Here is a 25,841-nt window from a genome sequence, read left to right as displayed (position 1 = left end):
TGATTGGACTATGATATTCAGAGGCAGCAGGCAGGACAAACTGTCTTTCAGAATTTGTATAATTTTATACATTTTAGAAATAATAATAACGATTATATTGGTAATTAACTAAATTCATCACTATAACCTATTTTTCCTTTTTTTCTTTGGGAGGGCGGCGCCCTATCGCCCCCTGATTGGCCAGCTACCCCGGTTTGAATTCAAAAGTGTGCATCATTTCCTGATTTCCACAATTGCACTCTTGACTTTGTTGCTTGGACACCTGTCCTTATTTATTTGAGCATCTCAGCAAGTTGTCACTCCCATTGCATCATGACCCTTTTTTTAACTGCCATCTTCACCACTCAAATCAAACTCCTTGAACTTCTTGGATCAAAGTTTTTCTGTAGTCAGAAAAAGAACTTGCGACTAACAAGTTCCAACTCTAGTTGACTATCTGACCACTATAAAAGCTTTAAAAAATCCTGAAGGTGTGGCTGCTTTGCTTTGATCGAACATGGATTGCACATCAGCCATGATTGGCAGAGGCTGCTTCCATGACAAAAGTCTTTAAAAGTGCTTGTCAGGTTTCATCCTTGCAGAAGCTGTTTAGTGAGTCTTTTTGAATTTTGCCCCACACTCAAACACAACTGGCACAATTTCCCGCTCAGATCACTACAGCTGATGCTCCTGACGTTTCCAATGTGTGCTAAGTCAGGCCATTACAGATGAGAAAAGTTTTCTGCATGTTTGTTGAATTTTTGGTTTGATGTTCTTAAGTTCATGTCATCTCACCTTGTTCACTATGCGACTGCTTTAATCACTGTGTGAGTGCGCGCTAGGGCAAGTTGAGTGACAGCTTTTATGTGTGTGTGTATGTGTACTTCTTTGTGTTTGCGGAGAAGGAGATGAAAATCGGGGCGAATGGGAGAATCGGATCATTGATGGGGATATATAATAATGAGAGGAAATTTCAAAGTTTTCAGTTACAAAGTGTTTTTTTGGAGCGTGTTAGTTGGCATCATTAAAGGGACTCTTACCTTTGTTGCATTTGAGAATTACAGCACATTCAAATCATCCCGCCTTCCTCCAATGCCCCACCCCCTCGTTCCCATCCGCGGTGTTTTTTTGAAGAAACTTTATTTACACTTAAAACCTACTGCCTCCGCGCACGCACGTGAGTTTTTGTTTACCAAAGCAATGGATTCGGATTCAGAAGCACCGGTAAATTACATACATTGCCTTGATGACGCGGGCCCGAATGCGGCACAAGAAGCAGACGGAAAACCTGCATGTCCATGCAGCAAACAGACAGGTCTGTCGGCCAATAAGGTCCTTCGGTCCGAAGAATTTTATTGGTTGAAGTTTTCACTAAATATTATGAGAGTGAAATAATTGTTTGTTTTTACTCCTGGTGGGTCTGTCTTGCATTTTAGAGTGTCATTACCTTATTAATACCAATTTAACCTTATCCAAAAAAAGTGTAAAAATGCAACAAAGGTAAGAGTCCCTTTAAGGGTTCCGGGCACCGATATCCCGGTTTCACGGAGGAATAAGACACGCAGCCGTCATCGGTGTTTACCTGAACCGGAAGTGATTCACTTTATTGCGCACGCTCCAGTCATTTAAAGAATAAAGCAGACTTCAGAATAAGGGCACATATTAATAATTGTTTGTTTAATCGTGATTTGATATTGTCCAAAATAATCGTGATTCAGATTTTTTCCATAAATGAGCATCCCTAGCACACATCTATATTTAGGGGCAAATGTTAGTAAAACCTTGCTGTGACTTTGGTTAAAAAAATGTTGCCTGTGTGTTTATCTATCATGTATTCAGAGTTGACAGCGTGTCATCCAGCCAGGACGGAGTGAAGTCCAAAGAACTTGGTTCAGAAGTGTTGTATGACGCATTACCCTCCAGCTTCCCTAAACTGCCTGCAGTGCCCAGTGATGCCTACAATGCTGAAGATCAATACCAGGAAGAAGGTGAGGCCTCTGGTAGCACCTTTGGCTCATGTAGAATTTCTTAGAAAATTAGTGCTTTCCATTCATTGCTTTATGAAAGGTTCTGAAGGAGAAGAAATTAAGAATGCTGCTTAAAGGTTCTTTCCACCTCGACATTCAAACAGTATCTACTCAGTAACAAAATCTACTCACCACTAAGCCGATGGAGGTGTGAGTGAAGAGTTTGAGTCAACAAAACACTTTTGAAGCGTTTTCAGCATTGCAGCCAAATGCTATACAATTAAAGTACCTGGTGACCCCTACTTCAGATCCAAAAAGACAATAGAAAAAAAACGAATATGCCTCCATACTGCCTCTTTGGTGTCATCCAAGTGTCTGTAAACCCCGTAACGAAAACGAAACGGTGCCATTTACACCATGTTCAGTCTAAATGTCCTATACTGGAAATCCCGGAGCTAGCAGAAGTAGTGATGCTACCACGCTCTCCAGAGGCAAATATCCTAGTACATTTAGGCTAAAAACATGGTATAAATGATGCCGTTTTGAGCCTAGCTGGCCTTCATGCAAGCTGAGAGTGTGCTGGTCTTCCGACCTCAAGAGTAAGCTTAGTCCGAAATAAGTTTTAAATAATTGCAACCAAAGCGTCTGAAACAGAGGCTCAGAAGTGAGACATTTTGCTCCTTTTTGCTTATTGGTATGTGAGACATGCTTATGTCTATCAAAACATTCTAACTCATGATTTAATCCAATGTGGTTTGTGTCCCTAAGGTGGATATGAAGCTGCTCAAGGTGTCTGTGATACTGCTTTTGGTTGGAAGTCGCTGGGGCAAGAGTTGAGGCCTAATGACGTGACAACGGATTTGACTCCTTTTCAGCATGGAAACCGTGCTTTAGCTTCAAAGGAAATGAGGAAATCACAGGGTAAGTTCTCTGACAAGAGGTCAACTTTATGAAATAATACATTAAGGGCAGCAGCACACATGGCATGGCATTAATTTGGAAAGTATTCATCTCACTCTTGTTAGGCCTCATTCATCAATATCTTTAGCTTTTTCTTTAATTTGATCAAATACCAGTGTTTCCCCAACCATTCTATTAGGGGGGCGCTGCGCCCCCCCAACGGGACCTCCCGCCCCCCCTGGAAGGTCAAGTTAATTATTTATTTTATTTTTTAATATAGCGCCAGATCTCTACATAAATCATTTTAAGGTTACATTTCCTATAAAACAGGTCTTTAGCTTGCATTTCTGTCTCGACATGATCGCGCGGTTAGATTTCTCCTCTGCTCTCTGTATCGCGCACGGCGGAGTTCCATCCAGATGTGCGCACACACAGACACGTGCGCGCACACACAGGTGAGCAACCTCCCACCAGCGGACAGAGAGCATCCATCTGAAAACATGTCGCATCAACCACCTGGCAGTTAAAAATATCCGCGCTCCCTGGTGGTAACAGCCACTCTGCTGCGAGGAGCAGCTCTCCTGCTCCGGGTCCGAGTTCAGAGAAGAGCCTGAGTGCTGCACGCCCTGCCCCAGACAAGCATCGGTTCAGTCACCACCGGATGACAGGTTCTGACCCAGCTTGGCTGTCAGAGGGGAAATCTCCCCCTGGTTGTACAAGACTGATCTTGATAACTTAAGTATTACACCGGACGCAATTCTCCAGCGCGCAGGCGCCTGGCTGTTAACACGGGACGCGCATTTCTCAGCGCCGGTCAGCCCGCGATTCTGCTTTCTCCGCTTGTTGTATTTAACTGTGAACGCACCTCGCCTCGCAACTTCAGCATGAACCATTATTAATCCCGCTGCGTCACTTCCTTCTATCACTGTTTAACAGGCAAATCTGACGTGAAAATATTTTTATTATAGACGGAAGTTTCAAAACGGTAACTTAACACAAACGAGGGTTATGGCGAAGTGCTCTATTCTAACTAGTCCTGTTTGATTGCTGTGGTAACAGTGGTTTCAGGTGCAAGTCGTTATGGGAAGATTGCTAGTAGGATCTCGACTTTTGTCTTCTTTCACTTAATGTGCATGCTCCATGACGTCTTTACAGCGATTTCAACCACTCCACTCCAGTGTTTCCGTGTTTTCGCGACAGGGCTTCGTGTAGACGCGATAAACATAAGTACCGGATCCAAAAAAAATTCCGGATTCTGGCAATCCAGGTTACGTATGGAAGTCAGTGAATACATATATTACATACATACATATATACATGCATGCATAGATAAATAAATAGATAGATAAATTACAGTTCATAGAGAATGAATAGGGGATTATTTCAGATTTCTTTTTGGTTTTAGGAATGTTCTGTCGAATACGTAGACAGCATAGACAGAAACACATTAACATCATGATTCCTTTAAGTTTTTGTGTCCCTGTCCCTGCCCCCCACCCCCCCCCCCCGCGACGCTCTGCCGCCACCGTCGCCCCCCCCCCAAGCTGTAAACCTAGGGGAAACACTGAATACCATTGCAATTTGTGGAATGTTACTTCCCTCCTGAGCCATCAACGGATAAGAACCGCCTGCCAATGCACCTTCATGTCTTTTTAGAGCTGACGTGAACATGGGACACTGTCTACCTGCGTCAAGGTGCCTGGCTATGGACAGGTTTCAGATTTGAATGAATCTGAGAAGACTTGGTTAGTCAACTCCTCACCTATGGAACCATCTCTAGCCACTTATTTGGCCCCATCCCACAACCAGGGTGCAGGCAGCCCCTCGCCCCTCTCCTCCAAGCACTTTTGGTTCTCTGATTTGCAGCTGAATAACATTTATCAAGTTCAGGCTGGCACTGCTTGCGTACTGACTACTGAGCAATGGATTTCAAGCATTTAATAACTTGATCAAATTGTTTGCACATCTGAAAAACGGCAGCAGAGAAATCTGGAAAAATTCTAACTGACCTCCCAGTTTTTCATTAGTTGACTGTTTATCTTCATCTCCCTCGCTGCATTCATCACACAATGTGTATCCACATACTTTGTCTGTGAGATTTTAAACACATGTGAAAGAGGAGCACACTAATTAAACAAACATTGTCATCATATTTAGGCTTTCCATACTGATGTGCATTTAAAATTTGTTCAAAGCTTTAGCTTTGAGTTCAAATTATCTGTCTAACGCCGGGTTTACACCGGGCGCTGAAGCGTCGCGTAAGCGCAGCGCCATGCCTTAAATAACAGCTGACTCCCATCCACTCTCATGTTAATCCTCTGTGCCGGTCGCACAGGACGCTGAAGTGCAGCGCTGCGCCAAGGCTGCCTCGCGCAGTGCAGCGATTGTTTCGGCGTCGAGTCTATTTTTTGCGCTTGACGCGAGCGTATCGCTGCAGGAAACACACTGAAAAATGATTTTAAACGATATTGATGACATATTTTATATGATATAAATGATCAAATATGCATCCCATGGTTTGTATTCCCCTTCTGTTGTCCTGGAGTTTTAAGTTTACCAATTTTACCAATGACATTATTAAATGTCCCCCTCTGCCCATCCATACAGACACACAAGCAGTCATAAAGATAAAAAGAGAGGGGTGTGTGTGTGTGTGTGTGTGTGTGTGTGTGTGTTCGTGTCTACGTACTCTCCACACAGGCTTGAGTGAAGAATACGTAATTTACACTCGACACCCGACATTGAACGGAGCAAACAGCGGAGAAGTTCTTGAAGATGGATGAAATTAATAATTTAAGTGGAGAAGAAGTACAGTGAGCTGTATGATCCTCGGCACATGTTGTATAAAGATAACATTAAAAAGGACAAATGCTGGGACGCCGTTGCAGTTAATGACAAATATCAGCTGTATGTGTGATCACGGAGAGGAATCGCAGGATGACCGCCGCGGAGAAAAGCGTGTCTGTTTTGACCAGCCTGGCGCCTGCGCACTAGGGATCTACGCGGCGCTTACGCGAGGCTTCAGCGTCCTGTGTGTCCAGCCCAGCGCCGGCGCCCTAGGGCGCTGCGCTTACGCAATGCTTCAGCGCCCGGTGTAAACCCGGCGTAATTGTCGCCTATTCATTCTGGAAACACAGTTTATATCTTATTCTGAGACGAGCGCTGACCCAGGTAATGCAACTACTCACACAACACCTAGGTTGTGTCCATTTTAGAGCGGCTTAGGTTGCATTTGTGTGTCTGAACCTTTCTGATCACAAGAGAAAACTATCATAGGCCCTTAAATGCTCGTGCTTCATACAAGTGCTTCTAAAATATCCTTTTCAGTTTCTGTGATTTCTCTCTGTTCACACAGAACTGCAGTCTTATTTCCTTTTATGGCCAGTGGCGTTTACCTATGCAAATTAGAAACTTACGAAGACCTGGTATTCATCACTATAAGAACACGGATTCAAACATTTCTGCAGTTTAAGAACGTGTCATGAATCTGATGTAGAGTTTTCTTGGGAAAATTCTTCAGAACAAATTAAAGGCAGGCATATATATTATGAAAATTCCACTTTTGTAGTGCTTCTACACGTTAATTTGGGTATCTGGCATGTCTACCGTCCCAAAAACTCAACCAGAACACGCGTCATTGTCACACCATACCCATGTAGGGAGTCTCGCTACATGGCCTTGGACCACCATCGCCATCATCACCACCGTAGCCAGCGTTAGCTCGCAAACTAACGCTAGCTGCGGGGGCTCCCCGGAGCCGGTGAGATGATGGTGGGGGGTCACCATCATCTCACCGGTGACCCCCCCCACCGGTGAGATGTTGAGTCAGGTGGGCCGAAGCCTAGCTGCGAGAGCCGCAGCACCCCCTTGTTAGCTGGGAAGCTAGCCGAGGGGGGAAGCTAATCAGCCGGGGCACGGGGTGAGAGGCGGAGGTCTGGCGGAGGAGCAGAGTTGGCGACCGGGGTAAGTTACGAGCCATAGCCCCCTTCTCAGCTCGGGTCGTTCCTGTCACGGTGCCCTGGCTCGCTGGGTGCTGTCCTAGGGCTGCTGGCTCCACGTCAGCGGCTCGCTGCTGGTGGACGTGTCGGTGTTTGATCCGGGGATGTGCCGGTGAGGGGACAGTGTCTCTGCCGCTGCGGCTACTTAGATGTCTTACGGGTAGCAGCAGCAAGCTAACGCTAGCATGCTGCTAGTTTGTGTTTAAAGTTGCAGCACTTTCTGGAATGGTTGCTTGTGCACGTGTTTACAGCAGTATTGCAGGGATATGTGGCACCCCACCCGGGAAGCATCGGACTGGGAGGTGGGGGGAGAGATCCCACTTTGGGTCCGGTGTGGACGAACAATGCTCTCGGAGGCTAACCCGAGTCGTAGCTTCTGTGTGTCCGTGTCGCCCCCGGTTGAAGCAGCAGGTATAAATAGAAAACAGCTGTTTGTGGGGAGCTTTGTTAGAAAATAGCACAGGAACATGTTCCATGAACCCCCCGGTCTCCGGCTGCATTGTACCCGTGCTTGGGCGCTCGCTCAGCAGACAGCCTCTCCTGCGATGCCCGTGCGGCGAAGCGGAGGAGGAGGAGGGAGGGGGGGGGCAAGGCACTCAAAACAAGTCAATATGAGTGTCATATCCATTAACTCTACAGAGGTAATTGATAGATACATTTTAGACAGGGTAAAAAGGGTGCTGTTTTAAATTATCCTTGTGGTAGTTTGACCAAACAAGTTAGACATATCATTAAGTCCCCAAGGAACCGTATCAACTGTGGTAAAATGGGTATAATATGTCCCCTTTAAGATATTGGTGAATGGGGCCCAATGTTTCTACTGACAAGCTACAGGCATTTTTGTCTGTCTGGGCTTCAGTTGCAACTCTATCAGTGTAAAAAACTGACGTTTGAAAGACTGAAGACTAGGGGAGAGGCGGTGGACTAGTGGCAGAAACTTGGACTATGGGCAGAAAAGGTCTCTGGTTCGTATCTGGTTCTCCGAGTACTCCACGGAGAAACAACAAAAAGACGAACCTGGATTGATCTGTCCAAAAATCCAAGAGGATTCTCCCTACCCTGTCTAGTGCCCCTGAGCCAGGCACCTTACTCCCCCAACATCTGCTCCCCGGACGCCGTACATGGCTGCCCACTGCTCTGTGTGTCCTGCACCAGATGGGTTAAAAGCAGAGGTTAAATTTCCCTCCTTGCATGAGTATGCTTGTGCATGGGTTTGGGACAAATAATTGAATCTTATAAATTATCTTAATCTTAATCGTAATGAACCAAATAGAAAGCTGACACCAGTGGATAAAGGTATGATCAAAGGAAAATTGTATTGTGCAGTTTTAAATGATGCGCTACAATTGAATGCTGCATTTTAACTATTTCAAGATTGGAACCAGAAAATTGGTTCCAAATTGGTTGATTAGTTTGTGGGTCAGTGGTAAAGCATTTAAATTTACCAGTAAGAATGTAAAGGCATTCAAATATAACAAGACTAGGGCTGCCGCGATTCGTCCATGTCATCAATTACGTCGATGCTGAAAATGCGTCGACGCCTATAATACGCCTAACTTTTTTATTTTGATAAGGGGTTAAATAGAAACTTTGATATCTTTTTGAGTTGCATTGCTGACTTATAAGCCCACAGGGTTTCCCCCAGAAAACTTGCTAAGCCTGGTGGTAGGGCTGCTAGAAGGCACCCGCGGGGGGGGGGGGGGGGGGGGTGTTGAGTCTTATACTCTAAACATGTTGCACTTTGTTTAATATGCACACCTAACTTTTTTATTTTGATAAGGGGTTAAATAGATACTTTGATATCTTTTTGAGTTGCACTGCTGACTTAACTTATAAGCCCTCTTTTTTATTTATTTTTATCACGTTGGAGTTGCTAGTTTAAACCTACAGTTTTGCACTTTAATATTTGAGCCTTTGTTTACATTTTGTTTTGTGCTGCATTATATGGTGACATACAGTTTGTTATCAAAATAAAATTAACTGAATTGAAATGGTCAATTTGATTTTTTGGGAGGAAAATTAATCGTTTAGATTAATCGATAAAATAGTCGTTAGTGGCAGCCCTACTTAATATTAAAAAAAATTCAAGTTTGCTGTGAACATAGCAGTCAGGCCTCTTATTTCAGAAACAATGAACCGTAACAGTTTGGTTACCAATAAAAGATAAGCGTACTACTTCTTTGCTTTCAGCCAGCTACTCAAACAGACAAGCAACAAAATAACAAACAAACAAAATACACAGGCAAGTGTCGGCCTACTTTGAAATAAAATAAACACAGAACTTTGTAGGGCTATTTGAGTCCTCCCCATATTTGTGGAAAATGTATGAAATAAGAAGTACCCTATTTTTAAATAAATAAAACCAAATAGCTGCAGCCTAATCGTGTAACGGACTAGGTTTATGTTTATGTTCGGTTTTGACTTATGTTCAGTAAAACACTGTGTTGAAGGAGCGTTCTGATGTCTGAGGATCAGTGAAGGCGACGTATGTTCAGTAAAACACTGTGTTAAAGGAGCATTCTGTTGTCCGAGGGTCAGTGAAGGCGTCTGGGTGGGACATGTGACTGTTTGGACCAATAGGATGGTTGCTTGGGGATCGGGGCCATGTCTGTGATCGGGGCTCAATGAGGAAGTGAAGTGTTGTTGATGTGCGCGAGTGACGGATTTTTTTTTTTTTTTTAAATAAAAAAACCATGCAACGCTTAGCCTGGCAGGGGGGGAGTAAGGCCTGGCGGCCCGCCAGGCCTTACTCCAGGTGGTTGTTCATATCCATTAGTGGCTTTAAACACAAACTTAAAATGATTGTGATCCTGGTTAATACATCTCTTTATGAAAAACATCAATAATACCCAGGTTGAATAGGAATTCAGGCTTGATTTCAACTACTGGTGAGACACAATAATAACATCATATTAATCAACTCATCTACTAACCACTGTACCGATGGAGGGGTGGGTGAAGTGTTTGAGTCCACTAAACACTATTGGAGTTTCAGGGATAAAAAGCATTGCAGCAAAATCCAACACAATTGAAGTATTGGTGACTCCTCCGAACGTTAAAAACAACATAAAAAAAACATAATATGCCTCCATGCTGCTTCTGTTGTCATCTAAGTGTCCATAAGCCCCGACATTCAAATTCAACTCAAAACAGCGTCATATACACCATGTTTTTAGCCTTGATGTACCCTGATATACATTTTTAGGATGAACTATCCCTTTTAATTCCTTGTACTGAAATCAAGATGAGGGCACTGGTCCTCATCATGGCTCAGGTGCGCCCAGATGATTGAAGTTGTTCCTGACATGCAGCATTGTTGTTACAGACAGAGGTGCTCACTCAGAGGAGTCTCGGCTGGCCAACATCCTGCGCCGCATCTCCAGGGAGGACGATCGGGACCGCAGGCTGGCCACCCTCAAACAGCTGAAGGAGTTCATCAACCATGGAGAGAGCAAAGTGGTCAGTCAGGAATCTGTACTTCAAAAACCCTCAAGTTAATTAACCAACTAGAAAAAAGTAAACTTCAAACATGCCCATAACAAACCCACATTGCATGCTGTGCCAGCAAGCCTGTGTGTGGGATACTGTTGCTCACTGCTATTGATACTGGACAATTTAGGCCATGAGCTCTACTCCATGGTAATCAACTGTGGTTACCGTGGTTAATTGTGAAACTGGTTACCCTTGCATCCCTTATCACTGTTGCAAATAATGTTCATGATCATTCATTGAAAATGCACACATTCTGCTAAATCTTTACCTTATTTATTGTATTGGGTTGTGCATTCCCAATTGACCAATTGCAAAATAAAACTGCTTAGTAATTGCATCAATACCTGTTGTCATTTCAACAAAAGACAACTGCAGCTGGTTTATCTGATAACACAAGTGAAGAGTTTCCAACCTAGTAGGGTGGCTGGTAATGTGTTTTTTATATGGGCTTACCTTTTTCTTAAGGAGAACAATTGCTCCTACGATTAAATATTATCAAAGCAGAAAGAACTTAGGTGCACAATGAACGCCAACTTGATCTGACCTAAGAGATGATGTCCCACTCAAATTGCATTTGTTGGAACTAAAGAAACACTCTCTAAAACCATTGTTCAACCATGACAAAACAAAGTAGAAGTTGCTCTCTCAGAAACCCTCTGACAAGTACTGACTATGGCGTGCATTTATAGAGAACACACTGTTTAGTATAAGGTTATTATGCAGGCTGGGAAAAAAAACAATACATTTAGCACCACTGTAAAATGACATCGTACGGCTGAAGATGATACAAATTAAATTGGTTGAATTAGAAGCAAAGTATTGCCAAACACTTCACTGTCCTAATTTTGTATTTTCTCACACACAGACCCTGGTCAAACAGTTGGACAACATCCTCAGCATCTTGAATGACATATTGAATGAGAGGTAAGAGGAAACTGTGTGCTGTTGGTTAACTGACTTGTGGAACACTCGCCGTCAAACTGGAAGGAAATGCCTGTTCAGAAGGTTCAACAGTCCATGCTTGGAAAGGTTAATACGTGCTTGAGTTGGGTGATATGCTACAATTTTCCATCAGCCACTGTCTTCTTTAAAAAAAAAATACATTCAACAATTTATTCGTAAAGGTGTGTGTGAGAAAGCTGAGCATGCATGGGTGCAAGCAACTATCAGGGAATGCATTGAAGAGCTTGTTGCAAAGACTACATATATTCTCACATACATGGGATACAAACATGTAGTGCGGCAAAAGATTCACACTGAATTTCCCACTCTTTGTATTTATAATGCAGGGGGGGGGTGTGAGCCTGTTCATGTGTGTTCGTGCGTGTTCGTGTGTGTGTGTGTTTGTGTGAGCGAGCCATTTAAGAGAAGTATCAGTCATTATGTGTTGACCGGTGTTGATGTTGTGGCAGATATTCACTTGGAATTCGATTTTGGTGGTCAAACGTCACAGTGACTTCTCAAAACACATTTTTAACCTTTTTTGAAGGTGATATCTTTGTCAAGGAATACTTTCACATTTGGCACAAACATTCAATTGGACAAAAGGATTTAATCACTTGATTAAAGGTAGCAAACGGTCAACCAAAACCTATATTGCCCACCACTGTCTGCCCTCTAACGTGGTCTCTTTGCCCATGTTCTCAATGTGTGTAGCAGTAAGCTCCTGTGGGAGTTGCGACAGGAAGCAGCAGCTTGCCTTGGGCTCCTCTGCACAGTGCTCAGCTACGAGGCTGAGCGCATCTTCAAGTGGCTCTTTATCAAGTTAACCTCAAGCGGCCGTGACGAGGTTAAGTTGTTGTACCTGGTGGCAGCACAGCATGCTTTGGAGGCTGCTGGAGAGAGGAAGGCCTTCTCTCATGTCATGCAGGTAACGTATACAGAGACTTACATTTTTGTACAACTCAGAACTGAGCTGTGTTGCAAAAGCATTTTTAGACTTGAGATCTCATTTTTCATAGACATATTTTATTATAAATAACTCATCCCATGGAAGGTTGTGTTTTGTAATGCTCCAACTCGTTTTACGAGGTTACAGGCACCAGATTCCCTAAAACCCATCTTGGTAGTGGAGAGAAAGGAAATTGGAAAGGGAAGGGTGTTCTGTATGGTGCCTGGTAGGTGGGTAATTTTCTGGACTGAGTGTGTCATGTGTTTCAGCTGGTGATGAGCAACCTGCAGTCCATCCTGGAAAATGTGGACACACCAGAGCTGCTTTGTCAAAGTGTAAAGTGTATTCTTCAGGTGGCTCGCTGCTACCCCCATGTCTTCAGCACCAACTTCAGGGTGAGTGTTTCAGCAGCGAGTAGTTATTGTTGAATATGTTTAAAGCTCACAGTTCAATAAAGGATGAACTTAGCCAATACCAGTTCCACGTCATTTGATGTTTGCTGCTTCCACAGGACACAGTGGACATCTTGGTGGGCTGGCATATTGACCACACACAGAGGCAGGCACTCACTCAGCAAGTCTCAGGTCAGTTTGATTTTATGTGGGCACTCTTAAGGTTTTCTAAATTTGTCTCTGGTGTTTGGATTGCATGCTAGAAATTGTCTTCTAATTCAGTGGTAAATATTTGTTTGCCACAAACATCTTCCGCTTCACATTTCACAAACTTGTTTATGCCTAAGGTGCCGAATTAAAACCTACTCTAAAACCTAAGCATTGTGTGAAAACAACCACGTAAAAACTGAGGGTTGCGGGAGACTCTGGAGATTATGAGACATGTAACGTATCGTGACTCACAAAGTGAGGATGTCAGTATTAAATTGAGCAGAACAATCTGGAGTCATAATAACATTAACGATTACTAACTAGATACAAGTGATTATCAGTTTGTGTGAAGAGTAACGAAGATGAGCAGACAGACACACACACTCCTGAGGACAGAAGTTGTTTTCCTTAGATTACGAAGCATCGCAGTTTTTTAACTTCATTGTTGCAGAACAAGCGATGCCCCAGAACATAAAAATGAATTCAGCCGGTTTTTATAAAAATTATTCCTAAGTGTGAGTGATTAGAATACCCTAAGAGTCACTTGTTGAACTGTGGAGTAATGCGCTTCAGTCCAGTGGCCCTGCTCAGGGGGACCAGGCGGGGCCACCTTGATACAGTAAAGGCTATAATCTGAGTTTGTCATTTTAAACCCAAATGGAGCACACAAATCTAAACTGAATGATTGTTAAATCAGTGTGGCGAGAGCACTGACCACTGACATAGACCTACTGTTGTAGCCTGATTTTTTAATTGTCGAAACCTTATTACGAAAATTCCGGCACAATTGTAATAACCATAACAGTCGATAATATTTTTAAGGCAGTTCTAAATAAAAACAGAGTTCATGCTTGTTTGACGAATTGTATTAATTGATGAAAAAGCAGCAATGTGCAGTAATATAGAAAATTGTGTATGTGATTCATCGGAATGCATCGAATCAGCTCTGGCTCATAAAACAAATTAGTGCTGAACAGTCTTAATTTCGTTTTTTCCCATGACTATGACGAGACGAAGACGTTACGAAAACGGATCTCTTAACTATTTAAACTCTCGTTGACGTGACGAAAATGTTGGTGGTTGACTAAGTCACAATAATTTTGTCATGAAGTATCAGGAGCGTGTGTGTGCACGGGTGGGTGCGTGCGTGCGTGCGTGCTCCCAGTTAGCACCACACACTGGTCTCGGGGCTCCGCCCCGCGCACTTGCTCAGAGACGCAGTGAGATCAGAGCTCGTTCTTGTGAAGCAGCTGGTCACTGACTCACTGGCTGCTTCTTAACAATGGAAACAGTAAAAACACTGAGTTTCTACCGAGCTTCTGTTTCTGTGTCTGCCTCCAGTCTTCCGTTGCGCCACCTACTGTTTGGAGGTTAATTGTTTTCAAACGTACAGTTGTTGGAAAAGCAAAAATCAAAAAGAGTCCGTGGGATCCGTCCATCTCTCCGCGCGCCACGGACACGGAGAAGCATAATGGAGCTTTTATGCTAGTAGGGATATCTCATAGACAACCTAAGTACTGCAAGCTAGACTAGTATGCAGTTGTAGACACAACACAGGGGGTCCCTGGGTTTGAGAAGGGAAGAAAGAAAGTTTAATGTGGCTATTAAATGTGACTAAAACTAGACTAAAATGTAATTACTTTTCATCGACTAAAACTAGACTAAAATGTTCTGAGTTTTCGTCAACGAAAACTAGACTAAAACTAAGAAGGATAAAAATGACTAAATGTGACTAAAACTACGCATTTTTGTCCTAAGACTAAATCGAAAATAGCTGCCAAAATCAACACTGGTGCTGAAAAATAAACAAGCCCATCCATTCACTCACCTGTCAGTTCACAGAAAGTCAGCTGTTATATGGTTCTGTTAATGTACAGGATTCTTCTTACTGTCAGCAAGTTATCCAATAGACCTCTGTAAATGGCGATATATCAACATCTTGTTTCTCTATGGTGATGAGGGACATACTATTAAAGTTGCTTTAGTTCATGTTGTTTGGGTTATTGGGATTCAAAGTGTCAACTTACCACCTTTTTCCTTTTTTTTTACCTTTATCTTGTAAAAGCAAGTCTTGTCTCATGTCTTTGCAAACGTCTGATTTATATTGAGTGAACTCGTAATATGAGATGAAAGTGTAATTTCAGTCAGTGTGTATATGCAGTGGTAATTGGATGTTAAAATTAAAGAAGGATGCATAAGGACAACACAGCAATGAGTATACATCTAACCAACCCAACCTTGTCACCATCACCACCATTTTTCAATTTAAAAAAAAAAACTTTTGTCAAGTTTTATTTTGTTACTGTTCTCCCATGTATGCTGCCTATGGATACCAGACTTTAAACCATTGATATATCATCTTAGGGGTACCAATACCTCCGATTTAATCTTAAGAGCATTAGGACAGTGGAGAGGTTTTCATCTGCCATTCTTCTCTTCCTGTCTGTTTAGGCTGGTTACAAAGTCTGGAGCAATTCTGGGTGGCAGACTTGACCTTTTCCACCACCTTGCTGGGACAGTTCTTGGAGGACATGGAGGCATATGCAGAGGTGAAGTTAGTCTTAAAGCAAAGTCCACAGTGAATTGCAGCCATTCCAAAGCATGCTAATGATAGATTAGATAGATAGATAGATGGATACTTTATTAATCCCGAGGGAAATTCAGATTTATCAAATAGTAATACAATATATGTACTATATGATTCAATCAGACGAGATTGTGATTAAAATGCCCATATCAAGCTTATAGTAGTTTTCACTTTCCTTTAGGATGTAAAAGCTTTTATGTGCATGTGGTAGCTCTGTCAAGTTACTGAGTTCAATGTCTGCTGCAATTTAATTCTGTTGAATTGAATCATTCAATTGCTTGTCAACACAAATAGCTAGCCAATCACATGGCAGCAACTCAATGCATTTAGGCATCTAGACGGGGTGAAGACGACTTGCTGAGACTTGAAGTTCAAACCGAGCATCAGAATGGGGAAGAAAGGGGATTTTGGTGACTTTGAACGTGGTTGTTGGTGCCAGACGGGCCGGTCTGAGTATTTCAGAAAGTGTTGATCTACTGGGATTTTCACACACAACCATCTCTAGAGTTTACAGAGAATTGTCCAAAAAAGAGAAAATATCCAGTCAGCGGCACGGTGCCAATCCTGTCAGCCAAGAAAAGGACACTGAGACTACAATTCGCACAGGCTCACCAAAATTGGACCATATAATATTGGAAAAAACGTTGCCTGGTCTGATGAGTGTCGATTTCAGCTGTGACATTCAGATGGTAGGGTCAGAATTTGGCATAAACGACATGAAAGCATGGATCCATCCTGCCTTGTATCCATCCTGCCTTGTATCAACGGTTCAGGCTGGGGGTGGTGGTGTAATCGTGTGGGAGATTGTTTCTTGGCACACTTTGGGCCCCTTAAGGCCAATTTATGCTTCAGCGTATTCTGTAAAACGGATAGATAAGACAGCCCTATCCGTCGTGAAACGCCTTCTCCGAGTGCTTCGGACAGCTTTTCGTACAGGTCTGATTTTTCTAACTTCTCCGTGTTGTGTCGGAGACCCGACGGACAGCTCTTGGCTGTGATTGGTCCGCGAACGACATCATTTCCGTATGACGTCATTTCCGTACGACGTCATTTCTGTTCGACGTCATTTCCGGACCTCTAACTTCCTGATTCACAATAAACACATACACAGCTATGATTCTACGATTAGAACGTGACGTGTGTGTTAAGCCAGCGGAGTTGTCCGGCTGACGGTGGCTCGTTCGAGCACTGACGACATGTGTGCACGGTCACAGACGGTTATAACGAGCTTTCAAAACGGCGCTAGCATGCTAGGCTAGCCACCATGCTAACTGCGGTGGTAACAGTGCATAACCCCGCCGTCACGACTTTAATTCCACTTCTATCATGACACTGTTTCTACAATACCGTCAGGTTAGAAGCAAACACTGGGTAGTAGTTAGTGTCGGGAGTCCCTGCTGACTGTGTGTGGAAGCTGGGGGAAGCTAGCTGGGAGGGAGCTAGCTGGGAGGGGAGCTAGTGTGGCTACACGGAGCTTCAAGCTGTGGAATCAGCAACACAGTTCGGAAACAAGACCTGTGAACCGCTGCGCTAAGAAACGATAACATCAGCATCTTGACCCGCTGGGTGACACTTTATTTAATTCTGTTAGTTGCCATGGTTCAGTGTGTGGGAGGCAGGCTGACAGAGAAATATAAACACAAGTGGACTTCTTCTTCCGATAATTGGGGTAGGCTTCTCTGAGCTCGTCTTCCGTTGCGCCACCAATTAGTTTGGCAGTGAATTTTATTCGACGTACGTAGTCGGACAAGTAAAAATCAAAAAGACACTTCGTCTCCCGCTGAGCCCTCTCCGAGAAACGGACACGTAGTAGTATATAAGAGCCTTTAGTACCAATTGAGCATCGTTTAAACGCCACGCCTTGTTGAATCTATGCTACGAAGAATTAAGGCAGTTCTGAAGGGAAAAGGGGGTCCAACCCGGTACTAGCAAGGTGTACCTAATAAAATGGCTGAGTGTATGTCACCAAGTTAAATATAATATGACAACCTACCAGCTAGTTTGACACATAAACCTATTCTAGATCCCAATCCAAAAGGATGAATATTGAAATAGCAAAAAATTACACTACAAAAAGATTTTCAAGGAATCGTTTTTTAAACTATGTTCTTTAAGAAATTAAATGTGGCAGTATATAATGTGTAAGTGCTTGACTGAGTTGACTGATTCTCCTGTTTAGGATTTGAGCCATGTGGTGTCAGGCGAGGTACTGGATGAAGACATCCCCCCTCCCTCAGTGTCTCTACCTAAGCTGGCAGCACTACTCAGGGTTTTCAGCACAGTGGTCCGCAGCATCGGAGAGCGATTCAGCACCTTCCGAGGTCCACCCATCACTGAAGTCTACGTCACAGATGTAAGAGGCACGCAAAGAGAACCAGACGGAGGGCTGAGCAGTGTTTCTTCTTTGTAATTTAATTTTTATTCATTTTTTAATATGTACAGACATAATTAAGCAAAAACGTTTTACTCAATGAAAAATATGTAACACATTGAAGTGAATAAAGGTAAACAAAGTGGAGAGATATACAAAATATTGGTACAAAATTATTAGGTTCAGTGGAAAAAAAATATGGTAAATGTAGAGACAAATGAAGTGTAAAAATAATAGGACACCATGAATCAATAATTGGGGTAGGACAAACACAAAAACAACCGAAACAGTCTCCCCATAGGATCAAGCAGTGTATTAGTGACTGTAATCTGAGACACACACACTCATACTGTGTTCTGGACAAGATGTAATAATAAGTTCAGCTCAATGGAAAGCTACGAGAGTTGCACACTATCACAACATATACCAAAAAAATTTACCTTGTTTTAAGGGTGTTGTCTTGGGTGATTAATTGTAATCGAATTTCTCTTCCCAGCTCCATATGCAAATAAACACAACAGGGCTTAATCCTGCTCAGAATTTTGTCATATTAAACTCCTGTATCAGCACCACTTTTCACCTCCACTGTCAGCAGCTGCATGAGTGACGCTTTGCAGGTTTTTATAACTGAACAATGTGAGCAGGACACAAGTTAACCTCTTTCATATCACATTTTCAGGATTAGTTCTTGTAAAAAAACAAACTACCTAAGTTAGAATACCAACTTTTTACTGGAAAAAATTATGAGTGAGCTATCTCAATTCCCTCCGATCTCTGTTGAGAATTGCCCTTCATTTGTTTTGCCTCATCTGATTGGCTCCTCTGATCGGCGTTTATAGAGATCGCGGATCAAACTAATTAGAGGAATTATTGGCGGCCGATCAATGACATTAATCACATCATTATTGCAGAACAGGGTTGTCGCACTGCAACAAGGTAAAAAAACAAGGTAAAGCTGTATCAAATCAACCAGACCTAAAATAAAGTGACACTGCCTAATTAACCTGTACTGGCTCTACGGGTGTGCTAATAAAAGTTTGGGGTGACATGAAACACAAACAATAATTGGACATTTCAGTCACCTTTGCTTATTGACCAAAAATAAATCATCATCCTAATGGTGTCCTTAATTCACACATTTCACATCAATTACATTGTTTATTTTCACCTGAAATTAAACTAACCTAGGGCTGCAAACAGCGTTGCAAAATTCCGAGAATATTCAAAGTTGGAAACTTTCCATTGATATACGGGAATTAACAGGAATAAACTGGAAATGTTGTGGGTAATTATACTAACTATTAACCTTGTCATATACAGACATACATATGAACATTTTGTTTTGTCATAGGCTGATTTGAGCCCTGAGGAAACTTTGGGCACTTGAATATATGCTTCTGCATCTTTGTGTCATTCTTAACATCGGTCTTTCCACAGTATTTGCAAATGTACACAGCCTTTCCTTCTACATTGGCTGGGGTGAAATGTCTCCACGCTGCGAGTGCACGTGGCATTGTGTGTAGAATAAGATGAGAAAAAAGCTTGTAAAAAAACACTAATGCAACGCCAGAGATATAAATAGTTAGCCAAACCATTGGAATCGTCTGTAAAAATATTTTACAATTGATGGATAAATTAAAAGAAATGGGCTAGATGAACAGATGAACAATCCTCAATCAGCATCCGAATATATTTTCCCCATTTATATCATAGAAACTTACCTGACTTGTCCTGCACACTACAGCAGGCCTCAATAGCCCTGCTGTAGTGTGCAGGATGCTGGGAATTATCTGTGCATGTGATGGAAGAATGCACTGTACATGTGATGGAGAAATGCACAGTGGAGGGTTGAAATTCAACGTGCAGCGTGTGCTGCATTCGATACATCTTTAAAATAGAGTTTTGAATGACGTTTTTATTGCTCAGCGTTTAATTTGCGTAATTTTTTTTTCTTCAAAATTCCCCAAATTCCCGAGCTTAATTTCCCATGGAAAGTTTCTGGAAAGTTTCCGGAAATTTACTGGAAATTTTCCACCCCTTTGCAACCCTAGCTGCTAAGCAGCACTGTGTGGGCCCGAGAACTTGCAACTCGGGACGTGATACAGCGGTGGGGGAGGGCGGCCGGGGACTGGGTGAAAAGGTTCTGTGTTGCGTACTCAGTTTCCATATGCCTACATCATCAATGTCTTGAGGCCCTTCTGACAAAGTTTTACATGGTTTTGGTCAATGGACGAGGAGTACATCATAGTGTAAGACATCCAAAAAAGACATTTCCTTCTGCCACCAGGGGGCGCAGTGATTTTAAGTCATGATTTTGCGTAGATGTCATCAGGACGGGACTTTAGTCAAACATATCCAATTTGGAGTATATTGGAGCATGTATATCCTAGATACAACAACCTCATGTTTGGATGGCGAGTAATAAATACTTGACACCGTGTTGCGAAAACTCACTATTTGAGTTAGTTTGAATTACCATCTTGTTAAAATGACACCCACAGAATTTGAAGTTGATTGGATGAAAGCTCTAGGATGAGTTTGTTAATATACAAAATATTTAATTTCAATAATTATCCTAATTATCAACTTTTTAATATTTAAAATTTGAATTTATGTAAAAATGCTTACATATTAATTCCTTGGGTTTCTACCCTTTGTTTTGGGTCAATGCCTGTTTAAACACACAGACATGTAGACAGACAGCTTAGGAATTAGAGAGAATGTAAGTGACTACAATATATTGTCGACAAAGTGACATCCTCAATCACTCTCCTGCATCAACTCACTGTCTCCTTTAAATCCTCAGCTTTCATGTTTGAAGCAATTGTTAAGTCTTATTAGCCATGTAACTCAAAATCAAATGTGAAAATGATTAATACATGAGAGTCATGGTGTGGGGAAGGGGCAGTTTCCCACCTACCTTAATGCCACTTAGACGTCATTGGAATGTGCATTTCTGTACATTCCAGATAGTGACTTTAAATGCCATACCAGAACTTTGTGTCATTGGAATCATTTTTCTATGTTCTTTTTTCCGAAGGTTCTGAATCGGGTTCTGGCCTGCGTGACCATGGCTAAGCAGGTGCAATTCTCTGAGGCAGTTCTCACAGCAGGAAACGAATGTGTGGGTGTGCTGCTGGCCAGTGTGGAACCCTGTGGTCAGCTGATGGAGGCAGTCCTAACTTATGGGCTAGACCAGCTGGACTGCTGCCATGCCTGTGGAACAGACTATAGTCTGGCTGTGCTTAGCCTTCTCACTCTGGTACAGTCACTCAGTATTTCTGACAGTATTCGATTGTGTGTCCATGGGTTGAAGAGTTTTGATAATTGTGACTTGCAAGAAAGCAGAGGTCCCTGCACCTTTACTGATGATTGGTACCCTGAAGAATTCACTGTCAAGCTGGGCTCTTACTCTTTCCCTGAGAATTTCTACCAGAAGTCAGGACATTTATCATGTGAGCTTTAATGCTGTAAAAAACGAATTCTGTAACATGTTAAAGTCATTGTTGTCTCTGCATATTCTTTCAGATTGTGGACCAAATCAACACTAAGTTGCCTGTGTTCTTTGTTGAGAAGTTGTTGGCACCTGACTCCCATTTGCTGAATCTGCGCTTTCACCAAGAGAAAGAGGTGTGTGTGGACTCTTGCGTTTGTGTCGATATATGTTCATGTTTTCTTTTCTCCAAAAGAAAACTACAGAACAGGCTTTTCAGCAGTTCTGGGAAGCTCTACAAACTCACACGTCTGCATTTACTGTCGTCATATGACATCTGAGCTATTTCTGAGTTGATGGTGATGACAGCACGACCACTTTTATGTCTTGTCACTTTTATGTCCTGTCTTACACCTGTAAGTTTAAGTATTTGTGTTTGTGAGAAAGGAGAGCCTGCCCACCGCCTATTAGCCTAAGTCCTTCACGTTAAATTTTTAATATAACTGCACCGTTTGTGAGATTTCTGGTATGACGACTGTATTTCCTTGATAAGAAGTAGTCCTAGGTCCAAGTAGTTGGTGGGGTTGGGCCGGGAGACGAGTTGCGTTCCATTCAATCTGTTTGAGAATTGTTACAGCTCCAATTATTATATGTGGTAGTTGAAGATTTAGTATTTAGTAGTTCAAATTATTAATATGCTGCCAAAGCAACCCCACTCTTCTGGATATGTTTGAACTTAGCTGCAGGAATTTGCGCATTTGTGAGACCAACTTGTTGGGGTGAAGCATGCCATCTGCTACAATTGAGGTTAACTCCATAAGAATAAAACACATGATATCAAGCGTGAATATTTCTGTGTTTCTGCGCTTTACAGGTGATGTCAGCTGTTCATGGTGTGTACCAGGTACTGCTTGGCCTGAAAAACATTCCAACACTGGAGGCAGCTTATAAAATGGTATTGGGTGAGATGGCATGTGCCCTATCCAACCTGATGGTAAGCCTGGGACCCACTGGTTGGGACCAGGTGCAAGATAACCCATGTCCCACCATCCAGCACCCCGCTTTTGCTTCCCTCGCCCTACCGCTGGAAAAGGCAGAGTTCTCCCTCATCTTCAACCTCAGCACCCTCACCACCATTGGCAACACCAAGAACTCGCTCATTGGGGTGAGCCACTATGCTTTTCTGTACTACTAATAATTAAATATAATCTTTAAGCAGTACCCCTTTGTGATGTAAAAACAAATATAGTATTTAAATGATTTTTTACCTTTAGTACCTATACCAGCTCCTAGCAGACAACGTCTAAATCTCTCTTCTCCTTTCTGTCTTTTTAGTGACATAAACATCAAAATGTTTCATTGCCAATACGAACACACCTCCGTCCTCATTGTTTAAAGAATGCTTAAGTAGGTTAATTATTCTTGTGCAACCTTGCAAATGTAACAAAAGGAGCATAAGTACCAACTTAAATACAAGGTTGGTCTGAGATTGAGTCAGAAGAAACACTTCCTACCTAGAGCCAAACTAGGTGCCATCATAGGAAATGCAGCAGGTGTGATCACAAACGGTTGTGAGTAAATTGTCGGAATTGTTGTTTTCTTTACTCTAGAATGGCACCTTTATATTTTCACATCGGGAGAGGGTCCTCTCTGCGGAGGCCGCCATGTTTTTTACAGTAGCCCAACTAGGACAAACTAAGCACCTTCTCTGTCATGTTTAGAAGGGAAAGGGAAGGTGAGGGGTATTCAGCTGCAACTTGCAAACTACACCACTAGATGTCACTAAATTCTACACACTGAACCTTTAAAGCTTCAAAGACAACCTCTGCAAAGCTGATTTCACATAGCACAAGGTATGAACCTGAATGTTGTTTGCAATCTACCAGTGAACATAGAGAATAAGAAGTCCCCTTCACCCATGGCCCCAACATTTTTGCTCTTCAGCTGCTTGCGAAGTGATGGAGTGCAGCTGTGCAATGTGAAATTAACTTTGTGCATTATACAGGCTTCTTTGAAGGCAACTTTTTATATTTTATTTTAATCGGTTATCTTTTGCAGCTCTAGTGTGCTTACCTCTGAAATTAGGTCAAACTGTAGTAAGCACTGATTGGCCAACCTAATAAACTCGCTGTAGTTGTCACAGCTGAGACACAAAAGGTTCCACTTACGGTGGGAATCTCTAGGCACCTCACGATCCGATTCTGATTGAGGGCAACGATTTTATGATAAAACGATTATCGATGTATCTCAGTGAATTCTATTTTTATACATGATTTATTTTGTATCTTGTCTCCAGAGTTGCCTGTAACTTCATGAAATGTACTTTAAAAAGTAGTTTTTTAAAAGATTTACCGTTATTACAAGTGTGTTTCAATTTACAAAAGAGGGGTTTCTATTAGGGCTGGGCAAGTTAACTCGTTTTAATCGAGTTAACTCAAGTGATGAGTTAACTCGATTGTTTATCCGCCAATTATTTTCTTTTTTCCTGTTCTGCAGCATTATTTTCTTTTTTCCTGTTCTGCAGCAGTCAGCAACAGACTTTCACAAAATAAAAGCCTGACTTTCACAATAAAACAATAAATAATCAAACCTGAGTGAATGCGAGATAAAATAATTAATCGAGTTAACTCATCACTTGAGTAAACTCGAGTTAACTCCATTGAAACGAGTTAACTTGCCCAGCCCTAGTTTCTATATAAAAGTCAGTCTGTAACAGTGGTCAGTGCTCTCCGCATTGATTTGACATTAAACCCTTTGCTGTATCAGGTGGCCCCTCCAGGCCCCCCTTAGCAGCATTGAGGCGCATCCACTGGCAGTGGTGTATTAAGTACTTGAAAGCCATACTTGAGTAAAAGTACAGATGTCTTACCTGAAAATGACTTCGGTAAAAGTAAAAGTCACCCGTCAGAAAATGACTTGAGTAAAAGTCTTTAAGTATCTCATATTAAATGTAATTAAGTATCAAAAGTATCTGGTGTTGAAATGTACTTAAGTATCAAAAGTAAAAGTACAAGTAACAAAATTAAAATTGCGCAGTGCTTTTTATAGTAGGCCTATACAGACACAAAACAACCCAAAATGTTTCTCCTCAAGATGTATTTCAACTGACAACAACAAAATTATAACAACAATATACATATAATGTATAATTTTACAAGTTTGGAACCCCAGAGGATGAGGTTCAAATAGTAATGGACTAGTGCATCTGAACTTCCAGAGACAACAAAGAATCAACTACAAACAAGTGCCTCTTGTGTCTGCCTAAGATCACTAATATACCACAGTATAACCACTAAAACATTCTGTAAATATCACTAAACATGGACCTCTCATCAGAAGCAGGAATGATACACAATGCCCCTTATGATAACTCAGCAAAGGGAAACAAGGTCTAGGCACACAAAATAAGATAGTTTCTCTTTTGTTAGCATGCACTTTGCTAGTACAGAGAAGAAAAACTCACTGGACACAGTCTAGTTTTGCTGCCAAATTTCAGACTGAATACTAAAGACTGAACTAAACGGAGCTCCTGTCTGAGCACCTGGATCATTCTAAAGGGAATAAATTGATGTGGAATGTGCTCGCGTTGATGAAGTCCCTGCCCTTTGTACACACATCGCTACTACCCATTGGATGGTTTAGGGAGGTCCTCGGATCGGCCCTGCCAGAGTCGGTCACGGCCCTGGCGGGGCGCCGAGAAGACGATCAAACTGGACTCTATAGGAAGTCAAACTCGTAACAAGGTTTCTGATGGTGACATCCACGGAAGATTTAGAAGAACGAATATGGACCAAATAGAAGAGCGCTTGGCAGAAGAGATCCTAAAGTACGATCACTTGTCACTGAAATCCGCCAGAAAAAGGCTGCGAGGAGCCGCAGTGGCAATGTAAATAAACAGTCGACGACGGCCACACACAAAGAAGGCGTCTCTATGGCCGTCTTCGACAAAACACGTTACTCTGCCTAGTGGCGGGGAATTGCTTTGCAACACGCGCAACCCTTGGGAAACCATAAACCAAAGAGAGGCAGTCGATGCAACTGCGTGGCCAGCTGCAGTCGCAGTACTATAATTCGGCCTAGAGAGAGAGAGCGGTGCGCCGTGCGTTAAGGTGCATGTTGTGCCAACCTCCGCTGCTAAAGTAACGAGACAGCTTTGAGAATATACGAAGTAGAAAGTACAGATATTTGTGTTCAAATGTAACGAGTAAAAGTAAAAAGTTGTCTACTTGAGTACAGTAATGAAGTATTTCTACTTCGTTACTTCCCACCACTGTCCACTGGTCAAGAGATTCTGCTCCTCTGCTTTTTTGTAATCACTTCCACTTAGAGCTGATTTACTAAAGCCTGTTGAATTCATATTTGTGTTCCTGCACAAGCAAGGCATCACAACTTTTTTCCAAAAATTGAGTTAACAAAACTCAGTCTTCTGTGATAATCTGTGGGTAGAACTCTCCTGTCTGCAGCCTGTTTGTTTGTGTTTGTCTTCCCGCCTCTGTTGGTCTTCACACAAAAACCTATAACCACACGTATTTAGTTATTAATCAATGATGTCAGAAAAATAATCCAGATTGTTCCGGTCCCTCAAATCCTGATGTTCTGGCTGTGCAGGTCTTGTGTTGTG

General features: G+C 42.3%; 1 protein-coding gene across 1 annotated transcript in view; it reads left to right on the top strand.

Moving 5' to 3' along the window:
* Positions 1–25,841, top strand: part of smg1 (SMG1 nonsense mediated mRNA decay associated PI3K related kinase) — a 99,692-nt gene that overhangs the window by 5,668 nt on the left and 68,183 nt on the right. The window contains exons 2-13 of the mRNA XM_061090893.1: positions 1,819–1,967; positions 2,715–2,867; positions 10,170–10,303; positions 11,202–11,260; positions 11,993–12,206; positions 12,497–12,622; positions 12,739–12,811; positions 15,281–15,378; positions 17,596–17,769; positions 20,828–21,049; positions 21,316–21,417; positions 22,095–22,385. Coding sequence (XP_060946876.1) covers positions 1,819–1,967; positions 2,715–2,867; positions 10,170–10,303; positions 11,202–11,260; positions 11,993–12,206; positions 12,497–12,622; positions 12,739–12,811; positions 15,281–15,378; positions 17,596–17,769; positions 20,828–21,049; positions 21,316–21,417; positions 22,095–22,385 — 1,795 coding nt within the window. The remainder of the gene's footprint in view (positions 1–1,818; positions 1,968–2,714; positions 2,868–10,169; positions 10,304–11,201; positions 11,261–11,992; positions 12,207–12,496; positions 12,623–12,738; positions 12,812–15,280; positions 15,379–17,595; positions 17,770–20,827; positions 21,050–21,315; positions 21,418–22,094; positions 22,386–25,841) is intronic.

Source organism: Limanda limanda, chromosome 17, assembly GCF_963576545.1.
Source record: "Limanda limanda chromosome 17, fLimLim1.1, whole genome shotgun sequence".
NCBI lineage: Eukaryota > Metazoa > Chordata > Actinopteri > Pleuronectiformes > Pleuronectidae > Limanda > Limanda limanda.
The sequence above is the reverse complement of the archived record's forward strand: the minus strand, read 5'-3'. Positions and strand labels throughout refer to the sequence as shown.